General features: G+C 42.6%; 2 protein-coding genes across 5 annotated transcripts; both read left to right on the forward strand.

Annotated features, from left to right (window-relative positions):
• The first annotated feature begins 1,179 nt into the window (after positions 1–1,179).
• On the forward strand, positions 1,180–10,939 carry LOC126983953 (uncharacterized). 3 transcript variants are annotated; one of them, XM_050837218.1, is made up of 4 exons: positions 1,180–1,264; positions 5,285–5,385; positions 7,635–8,363; positions 8,735–10,939. In XM_050837218.1, the coding sequence occupies exons 3-4, from the start codon at positions 8,074–8,076 to the stop codon at positions 8,844–8,846; spliced, it is 402 nt and encodes a 133-aa protein (XP_050693175.1). In that variant the 5' UTR covers positions 1,180–1,264; positions 5,285–5,385; positions 7,635–8,073; the 3' UTR covers positions 8,847–10,939. The 3 variants fall into 3 exon arrangements, 2 of the variants coding, with proteins under 2 accessions (XP_050693175.1, XP_050693174.1); XR_007736302.1 differs by lacking the exon at positions 7,635–8,363; XM_050837217.1 differs by lacking the exon at positions 1,180–1,264 and having other exon boundaries at positions 5,110–5,385.
• Positions 10,940–13,234: 2,295 nt separating this feature from the next.
• LOC126983849 (uncharacterized) lies at positions 13,235–15,478 on the forward strand. 2 transcript variants are annotated; one of them, XM_050836979.1, is made up of 2 exons: positions 13,235–13,599; positions 14,664–15,478. In XM_050836979.1, exons 1-2 carry the CDS (start codon positions 13,310–13,312, stop codon positions 14,794–14,796), a joined length of 423 nt encoding a protein of 140 aa, XP_050692936.1. In that variant the 5' UTR covers positions 13,235–13,309; the 3' UTR covers positions 14,797–15,478. The 2 variants fall into 2 exon arrangements, with proteins under 2 accessions (XP_050692936.1, XP_050692938.1); XM_050836981.1 differs by having other exon boundaries at positions 14,721–15,478.
• The last annotated feature ends 234 nt before the right edge of the window (positions 15,479–15,712 follow it).

The raw sequence follows: 15,712 nt of genomic DNA on the forward strand, positions 1-15,712 counted from the left end.
AAAACTCCTCAAGAATCCACTGTTGCATCCTCGGAGTTAGAATTTCACGCTAAAGTCACGTCAGTCATATTACAGTCACGTCAGTCGTATTACCGTCACGCCACAGTCATATTACAGTCACTTCACAGTCATATAACACTCACTTCACTGTTTTAAGAGCGCCCAAATATCAATAACTTAGGTACACTATTAAAACCTACACCTTCATAAGCACCATGTGAAAAAAAAATAATGTAAATATTCGCTATGCTGCATTTTCCGTGGTGCGGCAGATGGGTTTGTGTTGCCGGGTAGGAGGATGCACAGCCCACTTTTTTTTAATATTCTTTCTAATCGCACGTAAACATCAAGATATATAAGCATGTCTTTCTTATACCTCACTCGCGGGTGACACTAAAGTACGTTATCCAAGAACTCTGAAAAACTGGGTTGGATTACCAGGTAGGAATATGCAGCGACCAGCTTTTTTTTATCTATTTGTCGAATCTCACGTAAGACTCAAGACATATAAGCTTCCTTTTCTTTATACTTTTTCCTTACATCTCACTCGTGGGTAACACAATAGTACGTTATCAAAACAGCATCGTCCATTTAACACTAGAGGATATATATAATTGAGGTTTGTAGTACAGTTGTTTATGCTTTCAAATCAGTTATTCTCGTCACACACACCGTCAACGCACCTTTTCAGCGGCTTAACACAGCGCTTTCTCTGGTCCTGGTTTCCCTTTAGCACCGTGAGAGCGGCGGCACCTCAGAGCAACGTAAAATAGGGAGCCTCAAACTCCTCGCGCCATGACACAACACTGACTTGATAAACACTGAAGGAGCCGGCGTGTAAAACTACTGCGGTATAAATATTTTTTTCTTAAATATTAGGCTATATTCTCAAAATAATGAAATAGGGTCTATCATTAAGAAGGCTAAAAACGGAACTAAGGACTAATTGTATGCAACACGATGAAACTATTATTCTTCCTAAATCGATCAATATATTCACCCAAACAAAAAACCCTACATCATCTCCAAATAGGTATGAGTAAAAACAAAACAAAAGAGGAGGAAAATAAACGCTACAAGACTATAATACATTGTTACTCAGCATAAAACAGTCAATATACACGACAGGAGCTTTACACGCAGGCTCCCTCAGTGTTTATCAGTGAGCGTGACGTGATCATGAACAGGGCCGTCTCTGTGTGTTTGGCGTTGCTCCGAGGCGCTGCCGCGGCCCGCTGTGGCTATATAAGGAGAGATAATGAAGGTATTGTGTGTAGTGTTTAGTCCTGAGTAACAAACTGTAAAGAGGGGCTGGCGCAGAGTCGTAGCTACGTTATCTGCCACCCGGGGGGACTTTCAACTTGGCACCCCCCACCCAATCCCTTTGATTTTCACTTATTTTTACGAAGGATGAAAAGTCTAAAAACTAAAGCACAAACATGCATAACATACTGTTAAAAATAGCTCAGTGTTAGTAAAAAAGAAAAATAAGACTTTATTTGCCGTCCCCTAGCAAGTAGCCCCCCGACTTGGTACGCCACTGAACTGTTGACACACACACACACACACACACACACACACACACACACACACACACGCACACACACACACATATCGATCCAACTGTCTAATTAGCTAATCTCAGTGAAGTATATATATTCTATATGTAGATCTATAACCTTTTGTATCTGTGTATATCTAGAATCTTATGTATATTATATAAAAGTAATATTCAGATTACCGTCGCTCACTCCGCCGCCAGTGACAGCATCGGCGAGGCGCGAAGCGTGTCACAGTATTTATTGCAAATAATTCAACTTGACAAATATAGCTAAAATAAATCTAACCTAACCTGCCTGACCTGACCCGTGCCACGCCGTCAAAATGCGATGTGTTAGGTTCATAAACTTTTAGCATCCTTTCAGTGGTTTCCCTCACTTTTCGGAGGCTAATCATCTTATAGCTAAATTATACGTGCAAGGTAACATTGATATTGAATCTGTCGCATCTTCTCATGAGTGTGACCTTCTGTGGGTCTTGGACAAGGTGATGAGGACCATCTTGCACACTGCCATGGACTGAGGCGGCAGACACGTGACAAGGGAGCGTGGTCACGTTGTAATCTTATACTTAGACCCAACAAAATACTTTAGTCCCCGATTTTACTACTATTTTCTATGATACGTACACTAGATTTATGGGATAGACTTTTAGTTTGCGCAAGCAGCATTTATTCTTAATTATCATGTAATTAGCTGTATATGATATGTATAAAGGAGTGAGAGTACTGTTATGATGTCTTAGTGGTTATTGCTGACCATATCAATTGTATTAGGAACTTTTTGTTTTGTTTTTGGTTTACTTTTTCTTTTTATCACCCGAGCATAGCAGTGAATGGCGGCATCATCATCATCATCATCATCATCATCATCATCATCTGTTCACTGAATTGCATTGATCTCTCCCAAACTTTTGCATTAATTCCTTTCTGTCCTGAGCCTCTGCTTGCCAATTTTGATGTAAAGGATCCGTAAATTCTTTGACCTCCCCGAATATGAGTAAAGGATATAATTATTGTATGAGACACACGCCAGTCCTCATCGACAGACCGACGTGGTCGGCTCGGCTGACGTCAGCCGATAGAGTCGGTCTGTCGATACCCTAGTACGGGTCGCCATTAATTGGCAAAGGCCCGTTCTCCCCCCTTTAGAAAGGAACAATCGTTAAACAACAACGCTATTGTATGACTCGAAAGCAATTTTTGTTACGTTGAACTATTTCCTTTATTTTCTTCAATATGACTCCCCTGCAATATGTTGGTTCTACCTTCAATTATCCTTCCCTTCTTTTCTCCTCCTCCTTCCTTCACTGATATATTTCTTTTTCCTTTCATTTACATCCTTTTCTCAGGCTTCCCAAGGTTACTTTAGTCTCTCTTTCAGTCATACATTTTCCTTTCTTACCACTGCCGCAAGCCTCGCCCTCCTTTCTTCTCTCGTTGACCTATTTCCTCGGGCTAATCCTACATTCTTACATTCCTTCACTGCTTGGGGTGTCTTTCTTTTCTTCCCTCCTGCTGCCCTACGATTTTTCTTCTCCCACCTAACTGTCTCTTTTCTTAACTTACTCCCTTTTCCCTTTTCTTTCATTTACTCCGTTTATACTTATCTTTCTCCCTTTATCTCTTTCACTTGATCTATATTTCTTATTTTCCTGTAAGCAATTTCTCCATGTCTTTCCACCTCTTTCCTTCGGTTTCAAGTATCTTTCTGCAATTTTCTTATTCATTTTTTTCATTTCTATTTTCTTCGCTTTTTTTTCAGCATCTCTTTCACACTTTCATCTCCTTTCTATCACCTGAACATTTTTTTCTGTTTTATTCTCCTCTGTTCTCCTTCATTTTCTTCCTTCATCTCTACATATTCCCATTTATATCTTGCGGTTAGGGTCTGAGAAACAGGCCTTAGATTATACGAGTGAGTCAGAAGTGTCGGATATACATTAAGATAATATTAGAGACCGGTAGCGGCGGGATGGAACGGCTTGTCTTTTTTTTTCAATGAGGTCTTTTTTTAGGTGAGAGACCAGGCGAGAAACGAATAGGCTTAGATTCAAGGACTGACTGGATGAGAAGACAAAGAGAGTGAAAGGAGAATATGTAAATAGAGAAAAAGGGGTAGACACAGCGCAAACAAAAAGATGAAAATACGAAATAAGGAAAAAGATGAAAAATTAAGTAAAAAAAAAGATAAATAACAAAATAAATGAAAAAAAAACCTGATCATTTTATATTGTTAGTCAGTTTTTTTGTTCTCACACCCAAAAACAACAACAACAACAACAACAACCAATAAAAATACAATTACCCACGTTGATAATAATACCGAGATTGGGAGAAGACGAAAAACAAAGTATAAACAAAAACAAAAAAACAAAAAAAACAATATAAGGAAAGAAAACATAATCACCATCTATTGTTAATCAGGGTTCTTCGTTACACCCGAAAAAAACAGGCAAAAAATAATTGTTTCTTGAAAAAGTTATGAAATTGAGAAGTCAAGAAATAAGAAAAAAAAAAATAAATAAATAAATAAATAAATAAAAATAAAAAAAGAAAATAAAAAAATAAAGAATAAAAATTTGAATAAATAAAATAAACTAAGACAAGGAAGTAAGTAAAATAAGATGTAACAGAAAAAAAACCTAACCTAACCTAACCTAACCTAACCTAAGACAAGGAAGTAAGTAAAATAAGATGTAACAAAATAATAAAAAAATCTCATCCTTTCCCACGGCTCATCAGGCTTCCATCACGCACAAAAAAAAAAAAAAAACAAGAAAACAAAAAAACAAAAAACAACAACAAAAAAACTTGAAAAAACTATAAATTCCTGAAAAGATAATAAAACAAAGGGTTGAACACGGCATCATCAGTATCATCATCAGCATCAGTCACGCTCATCTCTCCTCCTCTCGTGGTCAAGAGGATCCGGTTGTGTCCTAGTAAAATCAGGGTCAGGGTCAGGGACATGGATTTTTTGGGGTGGTGGTGGTGGTGGTGGCGGTGGTGGTGGTGGTACTGGTGGTGGTGGTGGTGGTGGTGATGGTGGTGGTGGTGATTCTTTCCCATACCATTCCTTTCTTTTCTTCTCTGTCTGTGTTTCTCTGCATCTCTCTCTCTCTCTCTCTCTCTCTCTCTCTCTCTCTCTCTCTCTCTCTCTCTGTGTGTGTGTGTGTGTGTGTGTGTGTGTGTGTGTGTGTGTGTGTGTGTGTATGAGCTTTTTTGTCTAATATTTCTTTTTGTTCTTATTCTTATTGTTCTCATTCTTTTTCTTTCTCTCCTTGTTTTTCTTGCACTTGCTTTTCCTTTCTTATATTTAAAGTCACACTTTTTTCTGTTAAATCACAAAATATTTGTGGTATAATATTTTGAAGATTATAAATAAGTAAAAAAAAAATCACCTGTCAACAACAACAACAACAACAAAAAAGATGATGCAAGCTTACTAATAATACGAAGAAAAAACAATAACAAATAAGATAAATAAAATCACACAACACAACTCAATCCCATCATCCCACACCCACAAAAGATAACAACGCCAAAAAAAAGAAAAAAAAAGAAATAAAACAAATCCCTCATCATAAATATTAAACGTGGTGACGATAGGCACCCAAATAACATGTAATTTCCGTCATACACACAGCGGGCGACGATTCCAATCACCTTTCAATCTTGGTATCGCCCCTTCCCTTCTTTTCCACCCTTGGCTTCCCCCTCGAGGTCTTGGGAGCCTGGCGGAAGGGCGCGGGGAAGTGATGGTATCGGCTCACACTCCTCGGCTCCTCCTCGGTGTCCTGGGAGCGAGCGAAGCTGTAAACAAGGTAAAGAGGTCCGGGAAGGCTTGTGAATGTGTATCTACCATCGCTTCCTTCTCTAGTTTAAAGGGTATTGCTTGTGTTATGTTTCTGCTCTTGGCTCCTCTTTGATGTTCCTAGAGAGGGCGAGACTGTAAACAAGGTAAATAGGTCCAGGAAGGTGTGTGAATGTATATCTACCATAGCTTCCTCGTGTAGTGTATAGGGTGTTGCTGGTATTATAGTAATCTAGCCGCCTTGGGAAGAACTGAGACTGAATGCAACGTTTATATGTCTGGGGGGAAGTGTATCTTTACTACCCCTTCCTCGTCTTGTGTAAAGGGTTTTGCTGGTGTCATGGTACTCTCTTGGGCTTCTGTCACCTCTCTCAGTAAAGGGTTTTGTTGGTGTCATGGTACTCTCTTGGGCTTCTTTCCCCTCTCACTGCTCAGGGAAGAAATCAGTTTAGTTGCAATGCTAAATTCTGGTCCGGGAAAAAAAGATTATGCGTGTGTATCTACTAGTGTATCTACCATGATTTTTTCGTCTAGCTTAAAGAGTATTGCTCGAGTCATGGCATTGCTTGTGTGCTTCTGTCGCTTCTTTGTAGCTTAGGGAAGAACTGAGAATAGAGGCAAGGCTAAATTTTGCTCCGTGAAGGAAGGACTGTGCATGTGTCTTTCCCATCACTTTCTCATCTGGTTTAAAGGGTGTTGCTGGTGTCATGGCACGCCCTTGGTATTTTTGACCCCTCTCGCTTCCCTGCAAAGCTTATGGGTTTTATAGCTCGTACCAATAATCAGTATCTGTGGGTAATATATATATACTCATCCTCAGACGTATAGACTTATGGATCATTGCACTCACCTTGGACGGATCAGTATCTTCTTCCGTGTGCTTGGTGTGTGGACAGAATTGATGGTGTTCATGTGTTTTTATTTTATTTTTTTTTTTTACGTGTCGCAATGCTTACCTGGCTGCGTCCTCTGCGTGTCCTTCAGGTGTCTCTGCGGCGGCTCCCTCCCACGATACGCATCTGTCCTTCCTCTGCCTGCCTGTTGTCCTCACTCCTAAAAGCATAGAGTTGAGAATACGTCTGAGAAATCGGGCGGGCCATAGTCTTAACCCGTCCGCTGCGATTGGCACGGATTTCGCCTTCACTGGTCGCCTGGTAACATATACTCCCAGGTCTTTCTCTGCCTCTGTGGTGGATAGTGGAGTGTTTCCCATGTGGTATTGGTATGCTGGATATCCCCTCCCAAGATGCAGGACTTTACATTTTTCTTCATTGAATTGTAGCAGACACTTTTTGTTCCATTCCTGTAGCTTGGTGATGTCTTCTTGTAGGAAATCCGCATTCAAGGGGTTAAACATATCGCCGCCACTGCACACCTATTTGACAAGGCTCACGTAGGAGTTGGGGTATTTCCATGGTTAGTTTTATGATCCTTAAGGTAGGTGACTTTTTTTTCTTCTTTTTTTTAAACGTTGCTGCCTATTGCGCCGGTAGGCATCTTCCCAGTGGGGCCTGATGGTCGGCCCAAGGCTTCTTCCAGGTGGGGCCTGATGGTCGGCCCAGCCCGTTCTGGCGCAGGCGAGTGTTTACAGTGGCGCCATCTTGCATTCGCTTGGACGGCTTCCTCTAGAGTCCGGGTTGATGGGTGGCTTTCAGGACAGCATGTGGGTAGTTTTAAGCCACTCGGCGGTGACTGAAAAATCCGAGGTGGTAGCGTGGGGTCTCGAACCGGCGTCGTCCATCACGCGGTGAATGTGGGCCCAGTACGCTACCAGTTCAGCCACCGCCTACCCAAATGTACGATGTACGATGAACCCAAAAAAACACTCATGAGGATCCGACTGGTTTCCTTTTTGGTCTATGGAAATATATTGTTGTGAGAGCCGAAAGCGTCTTTTTTTTCTTTTTTTTACAACAAAGGAGACAGCTCAAGGGCACAAAAAAAGGAAACAATAATAAAAAAGCCCGCTACTCGCTGCTCCTACAAAAAAAGAATCAAAAGAGGTGGCCGAAAGAGAGGTCAATTTCGGGAGGTCTGAGAATACTTACCTATGACTCACATATTCACTGCATGGCTACGTAATTGTGTCACATCGAGGGCCACACATTCTTGAGGCTGACATTCCCTTTATATCACGCAGGTCGCCGCGTTGTTTTCTTCGTCTCTTCCGCTCATGGGGTCTAAGGCTATATTCTCCCGGGCGTATACTTATTAGAAGCTCTTTTCTCTGCCACTAACTGTCGCTTCCCTTCCTTTAAGGAGGAAAACCGGACACCAACCCTCGGCGCGGGGACAATAAACACACTGGAGCGAGGAACTGAGTCACCCGTGTCCCTAACGCACCGAGATATAAACACGATCCGTATTTTCCTGGTTTAGTTTCTTTCCGACGCATAAAAATATTGAGTGGCCATAAAACTGAATTCTAGGGTTAGTTTAAGTGGTCCGAGAGAGGGAGTGACCTAGTGACTGACACGGAGAGTATAAAACCGCCGGGCGGAGCTGCGTCAGGAGGAGTTACAGGCTGGCGTCTGCGGGAGGACCATCAAAAGCCGTGTTTTTCTTTAGTGTACTTCCCGACGGACATAGATCATCAGCTACCATAGAAAACAGTGCCCAGGGCAACTACCGGCGAGAGCATAGCACCGCTTGAAGGAGCTGCGTCAGGAGGACTCGCTGGCTGGCGTCGGGCGGCGGCATGGCGGGGCCCCATCGCGTGCAGAGCGAGGACGTGTGGTACTGGCTGCAGGACGTGACGCACGACCTACTGCTGCCGCCGGAGAGCCACGGCTGGACCACCGGCGGTCTCATGGTCTCCACCATGATCATCTCCATGTTGGTGTACGACGTGATCTCGTTCCTCGTGGAGCTGGTGAGCTCCAGCAGCGGCGCCCAGGGCGGCTTGACCACCACCATCATGGGCGGGCGGCGGCGCGGGCGGGGATCCAGGCGGCGGCTCGTCTCAGCCCCACACCTGCCCGATCACAGGTAAGGCCTAGGCCACAGGTGTGATGATGCCCACCTGGCGCTGGCGTGGCCTGGGACCATTAGCTGTTATCTTGCACCTGTTGCGTCTGCGTTGATTTCTTTCTGTAGTTATGCCTTCATGATACCCCTTCGTGGCTATATTTTTCCTCCAGCTCTACTTCGTAATATAGGCGCATTGTTTTTCCTCCTCTTCATATATATATATATATATATATATATATATATATATATATATATATATATATATATATATATATATATATATATATATACACACACACACTTTAAGGAATATACCAATCTCATTATTTGTTATGAAGTAGTTTTCCATTAATGTCAATGCATTACTCAGCAAGAAACTATTTTTCAAGGTCCGCTGAGGCGACCAGCAGAGTCCTGAATGCCATTGAGGATGACAGGTACGGCACGCTGGAGGGCCGGCGGCTGCAGCGCCTGGAGGACAGCGGCGGCCCGAGGTTCTGAGGCGCCGCGGCCCATGGGACAAACAGACACCTCGTGAACCAGTGCTCCTCAGACTGACATCACAGCGACGAGTTACCTTCTAATCCTCACCCCTACAGGCCCATTCGCAGTCCTCATGGCATTACCGAGGGCTGCAGCATTCCATAATCGGGTAGCTCGGCATCTGTCTCGGCCGGGGCTGGATCGCGACCCTTAATCACCGAAGGAAACCAAAGGAAAGAACAACAGTCACTTCGATGTGTGTGCTCCATCGTGATATTCTGCTGTTACATTACCTGCAGATTCCCTTACTTTAGATTTATGATGTTTTGACAAATAGTGGAAGTAGAAAAAAAGGTATTTATATTTATTTATTTATTTATAGTCACTCAGCAGTATAGCGAAAGATATAGTTTTGGTTGAATGGTCTAGCTCTGTATGGTTTACTTTTTGAATGGTGTGCGCGTTTGAAAGAGATTAGTGAACACTCTCATAAGAACATAACAACATAACATAGGAGTCAGCAAGAGGTCGGTAGGCCTGTACAAGGCTGCTCCTGTGAACCTAAGCTCCCGTGTGTCTAACCCCACCTAATATCACTGTCCATGAATTTATCTAATCTATTTTTGAATGTGAAATTGTATCAGCACTCACCACATGACCGCTCAGTCTGTTTCACTCATCTACCACTCTGTCAGTAAATCAATTTTTGCCGATGCCCCTGTCGAATCTGAATTTATCCAATTTAAACCCATTACTACGTGTCCTACCCGGTTCTCTTACCATCGGAACCATATTAATATCCCCCTTAAAGCCCTTCATCCATATATAAACATCTATCAAGTCACCTCGCACCCTTCGCCTTTCTAGAGAATGCAAGTTTAATTGTTTTAGTCTTTCCTCGTATGGCAAGTAACCCTTGAATCATCTTAGCCATTCTTCTCTGTACCGATTCTAACAATCTGATAATTACCTATCCTTTCTATAGTAAGGTGACCAGAACTGAACCGCATAATCAAGATGAGGTCTAACTAATGCTAAATATAGTTTGAGGAAGACTTCGGCGCTTCTATTGTTTACGCTCCTTGAAATGAATCCCAGTACCCTGTTTGCTCGATTTCTATCTGGAGTGCACTGTGCCCTTGGACGGAGATCAGAGCTCACTAACACATAATCAGCAGCGTCACTCCTACTGTTTCTCTCCCATTCATTCCTCTCTCCCTCTCCTGCTCTTCACTTTTCTTTTCCTCCGATATTTTCTTCCCTAAACTCCTCTTCTTTGTTCTCTCTCATCCTTCCTTTGTTTATTTTTTAATTATTTTGCTTTCTTAACTTCCTTCCGTAAATTTTCTATGAGTTTATACTGTGTGTGTGTGTATGTGTGTGTGTGTGTGTCCTCTCTCTTTCCTCCCCCCCACAGCCTCCAGGTTAATAATAGGCCTACCCTGTCTCTCCCTCCCATCCTCCCTCTCTTCCTTCCTCCCTCTCTCCCTCCTCTCTCCCTCTCCTATTTTGCCTCCAGGCCTCCTCCTTCTGCTTTCCTCTCCTTGTCCTGCTTGTAGGCTTAACTTTCTCTTTTCTGGCTAAAACCACACACACACACACACACACACACACACACACACTCACACAAACACTCCTCCTTTTTAATATAATTTCTGTTGTTTTTGTTATGTTTATTCTTCTTGTTGTTATGGTTGTTTATTTGTTTTGTTGTTTTATTGTTATTTTTGTTATCATTCTAGTGTGTGTGTGTGTGTGTGTGTGTGTGTGTGTGTGTGTGTGTGTGTGTGTGTGTGTGTGTGTGTGTACCATGTTCATTATATTTTTCACACTGAAATGTCAAAAAAAAAAAAAAAAAAAGGTAACCAACACAATAATGCACCGCGTCAACACACACCAATGTTATTTTCCAAGTAATTTCTAAGTATTATATTTATCACTACTGTTACTGCTACACCCGCCAGAGGAAGGTATTAGACTAAATACCAAAGCACCCAACACTGGATTAAATAAACACTATGACAAGCACTGAGAAGGCGATTCAATACCCCAAAATAAGATTATAAATAGTAACATATATATTCTTGGATTTGAATGCCACCAACCCCACTATTTTTGTTCCCATCTCCCTTATTCATACCCATTATCAGTATTACCAGTGTTACCCCTATAGATATTACCGTTTTCTTCTTTCACTATCTTCTATTACCATAACAACCACGTATGTTACCTCAGATACCCTGTTCTTTATTTTCTTCTATCATCGGAAGTACACTATTTAACAACCATTATCTCATTTTCTTATACCCATACCAATATCACCGTTCCTATAATCACTACCATACACCACCACCACCACTACCACCATCTTACCACCATCAGCAACTACTATACCACTACAATCACCATTTTCCACTCCTATATCCTAGTTCCAATTAAAGTAACCACTACTACCACAACCACCAACAACACCACCGCCACCTCAAACTACCACCCAGATCATGTCACCCAGTTTACCACCACCACAACCACTAACATTTTTCCGCCTCACGTGTCTGGTTCCCGGTGCAGTAGGTAAGTGGTCTGCTTAGCTTACTGGGGCGTGCGTGGCGACAAGGGACAGACAAAAGGAACTCAGCGAACCACCGCCTTGACACAGAGACACGGAGGGAGGAGAGAGCAAGAGAGACCGTCAGCAGCTGGGGTCGGGCGAAGAGGGAAATTAGGGAAAGTTCATACATTACGAGGTTATGGATTTGCTTAATAGAGGAAATCATATGCAGTGGGTTGTATGAAGGGGTTAAAACAAGGGAGTTGGGTTTGACGAATAGAGACATTAGGGAAAGTTCATTCATTACGTTTGCTTAAGTTAGGAGGTTATGAACTTGCTTAATAGAGGAAATTATATGCAGGGGTTCTTGTTGTGTGAAGACGTTAAAACAAGGGAGTTGGGGTCTGACGAAGAGAGACATTAGGGAAAGTTCATTCATTACGTTTGCTTAAATTAGGAGGTTATGGATTTGCTTAATAGAGGAAATCATATAAAATGGTTCTTGTTGTGTGAAGACGTTAAAACAAGGGAGTTGGGGTCTGACGAAGAGAAACATTAGGGAAAGTTCATTCATAGTTATGTGGATATGGATTTATTGTAGAGAAAATATATACACGTTTTTTGTTGTGAGGAGACGGAAAACAAGGGAACAAGTCTTTAGTTGAGTTTTAGCGAAGATAGAAGGTAAGGAAAAGCTCATTCATTACATTTGCTGAAGTTATTTGGTTATGGACTTACTCTAGAATGGTTGATAGAGGAAATAGTATTGTTTATTAATGTGAGGAGCCGGAAAGCAAGGAAGCAAGTCTTTAGTTGAGGTTTGCAAGGAAAGAAATAAGTAGAAAAAGCTGATTAATTACTTTTGCTATACTTCTAGAGCGGTTGATAGAGGAAGTATTTAGTTTATTGTTGTTGTTGGGAGAAAAAAAAAGGGGAGTAAATTTTAGTTGAGGTTTTGCAAAAGAAAGATATAAAAAAAAAAAAATAATTTACTTTTGCTTTGTTTTCATTGTGGACTTACTCTCGAACGGTTGATAGAGGAAGTATTTAGTTTATTGTTGTTAGGAGACGTAAAACAAGGGAGCAAGTCTATAGTTGAAGTTGCTAATTAATAAATGGTAGATTTAGTGTAATGTTTTAGTTTTATTTCTTATTTTCTCTTCATTCATTCATTAACTTTATCCTTCCATTCTTCCTTCCTTCGTTTATTCATTCATTTCTCATTCATTTGTCTTCCTTCACTCCTTCCTTTCTTCCATCTTTCCTTCTTTCCTTACTTTATTTATATTTTCCCCTCCTTCTCATCCTTCCTTTCATTGTCATTATTTCGGGTATAGCTTCGTAGATCTTTGTCTGTTTTATTATTGTCCAAAACTCTCTCTCTCTCTCTCTCTCTCTCTCTCTCTCTCTCTCTCTCTCTCTCTCTCTCTCTCTCTCTCTCTCTCTCTCTCTCTCTCTCTCTCTCTCTCTCTCTCTCTCTCTCTCTCTCTCTCTCTCTCTCTCTCTCTCTCTCTCTCTCTCTCTCTCTCTCTCTCTCTCTCTCTCTCTCTCTCTCTCTCTCTCTCTCTCTCTCTCTCTCTCTAACTCCCTTTCCCTCTCATTCCCTCCCTGTTTGTCCCTCCCTTTCCCTCCCTCCCTTCCATAAATCCCTCCCTTTTTTCCTCCCAGTCTCCCGGATCTTAAGAGAGACTCCTCCCCTTTTGGTTGTGTCCTTCTCCTCCCCCTTACCACCTCCTCCTCCTCCTTACCTCCTCTTCACCTCACGGCCTCTACCTCCCCCTCCTCGTCCTGGTCCTTTCACTCGCGAGGGTATATGACGGGACAGGCACCCAGAGAGGACCATCAGTCGCCTTCAGACACCCATAGAACAAGCACGCACCTCTATTCCTCTGCCCTCAACCTCACCACCGCCACCACCACCACCGCCGCCATGCCGAACGTACCCTCTGAAGTCGTGTCATTCGTCGGGGAAGTGACCTCCAGCATCGACCTCTTCAAGAACCAGCTGAAGGAGGCGCTGAAGGCAGTTGACCTCACCACGGTTGCGGCCCTCCTTCTGGTCGTGGCCGGGTCCATTCTTCTCTATGACCTGCTGGTGTTTGCCCTGGCCTCGGCGTCGTCGCGGAGGTCCTTCATGGTGACGCCGCTGCTGTACCGCCTCGCCAACAACGCCTGGGACATGAGGGATGACCTGGGCATCTCCAATCTTATAGAATCACGGTGAGTGGGAGACGCGGTGACGGGAGGGAAAGAGCGAGAGAGAGAGAGGGTGTTTATTGGAATTTATAGGTTTGGAATACAGAGAATGAGGTTATGAAGAGAGGTTAAGGCAAAAGTGACGACCTGGGCATCTCCAACCTTATAGAATTACGGTAAGTGGGATAGGAGGCGAAGGGAGGCGAATAGAAGGTATGGGAGATGGTGTGATGGAGAATATGATGGATAGAAATGAGCGAGAGGTGTAAGAAAGTAAGAAGAGGGTCTATCTGGGCATTTCAAACCATATAGAATCGCAGTGGGTGGGATAGGAGATAAAGGAAGGGTATAAGGAAGAGTATGAGGAAGATATTTGGCTAAGAAATGAGGGGTGTAAGGAAGGATCAAGGGCATAAAAAGAAGTGAAGACGTTAGGAGCAGTGAGTAAAGGGCTTTTTTTTTATATTTGTTTCCTTTTTTTATGCCTTTGAATTGACTCCTCTGCTGTAAAAATAAACAAAGGGACGATCTAGGCATTTCAAACCTTATCAAATCGCAGTGAATGGGAGAAGCAGCGAAGGTAAGGAATGAATGAGGTGTGAGGAGGATGTTTAGGAGAGGACTGAGAGGTGTGAGAATCTAACAAGGACCAGAGGAAAGGATAAAAAGACAAGCAAGAGAAAGGACTAAAGAGAGGGGTTGAAGGGCAGGGTCACACGAAAGGAAGGTGTAGGGATGCTGTGGGAGAAAGATTTAGATGCATTTGAAAGGAAAATACGAGGAAGGTGAAGAAAATAACATTGAAGGGAAGTAAATGAAAGGGAGAACTTGTGATTAGGGTGAAGGGAGGGGTATTATTATTACTATTATTATTATTATTATTATTATTATTATTATTAGTTTAGTAGCAGTAGTAACATTAGCAGTAGTAGTAGTAGTAGTAGCAGTAGTAGTAGTAGTAGTGATATAGTAGTAGTAGTAGTAGTAGTAGTAGTGGTAACAATAAGCGTAACATGTCTATCCTGCCCCTTTCCTAACCCACGCCTCGCATCCTCCAATTCAAATCTCCTTCCATCTTGTCTTCGTAGTCTTGGTCTTGGTTACAACACGCTGGACGTCTTCTCTGACCCCCTCGCGTCCTTCAGGTCCCTGCAGACGGCATTCCCGATCCTGGAGTCCATCGAGAAGGCCTACGAGAAATACGAGGACCTATTCGACTAGCGGGATGCTGCAGACGGCCACCTCGAAGTCACCCCGCTGCCCTAACCTGACTCCCGCTGTGCTCTTCCTGCTTCTCTGGGTGCCTTTCCGCCCTCGTTGGTGTCTCCTCGCTCCTGCATAGCTACAATATCTCTTTGGCCTCCTTTCCGTAGTCCCAGGAGTCTTTACGTCTTCTGGTGTGCTTATAATCATACTTGACTCCTCATGTATCCTTTTGAAGACTCTCCGCCCTTCCTGGAGTCAAGTTTTTGCCGGTGTCTTTGCGTCCATGGTGAAGGGTTTTCGTGTATAGCCGAGCTGCCTCTTGCCTGCTGTGCCTTTTCGTCCTGCTGTTCTGCTGTCTCTTCTTAGCTCTTCATACTTTCGTCCTGCTGTTCTGTTCTGCTTCTTGACTCTTAATACGTTCGTCCAGCTCCTCTGTTCTTCATTCTTGGATCTTTATTATTTCAGTCCAGCTCTCCTCCATACTTTTCTAGGCACTTATTATTTTCATCTCACTTATATGTATCTTCTTCTTGGCTCTTCATACCTTCGTCCTGCTCCTCCGTCGTCGCCTCTGCTGTAGTCGCCTCGGGTCGCTGCTGCAAGAATCATTTGAGCAGCGGCTATGTTCTGCGCCTCAACAGTTTGTTTTGTATATTTTTTTATGCCTTTTTGCTACTATAAATAAAAGAAATGTGCGTCTGCTTTGTACAAGTTTGTGTTTTCATTCATCATGGTCCTGAGAAGATGGAGTAATGATTTTCTTATTGTATTTTTTTTGTTTTGTTTTGTATCTTTCTTTTTTCGTATCTATTTATGTACTTATCTATCTAATCATTTATTTATTTACTAGTTCATCTACCTATCTGTATCTATCTATCTACATCCAACTATCTACCATAATACTTTTATCCCTAATTCGCTGTTTATTACG

Source organism: Eriocheir sinensis, chromosome 55, assembly GCF_024679095.1.
Source record: "Eriocheir sinensis breed Jianghai 21 chromosome 55, ASM2467909v1, whole genome shotgun sequence".
NCBI lineage: Eukaryota > Metazoa > Arthropoda > Malacostraca > Decapoda > Varunidae > Eriocheir > Eriocheir sinensis.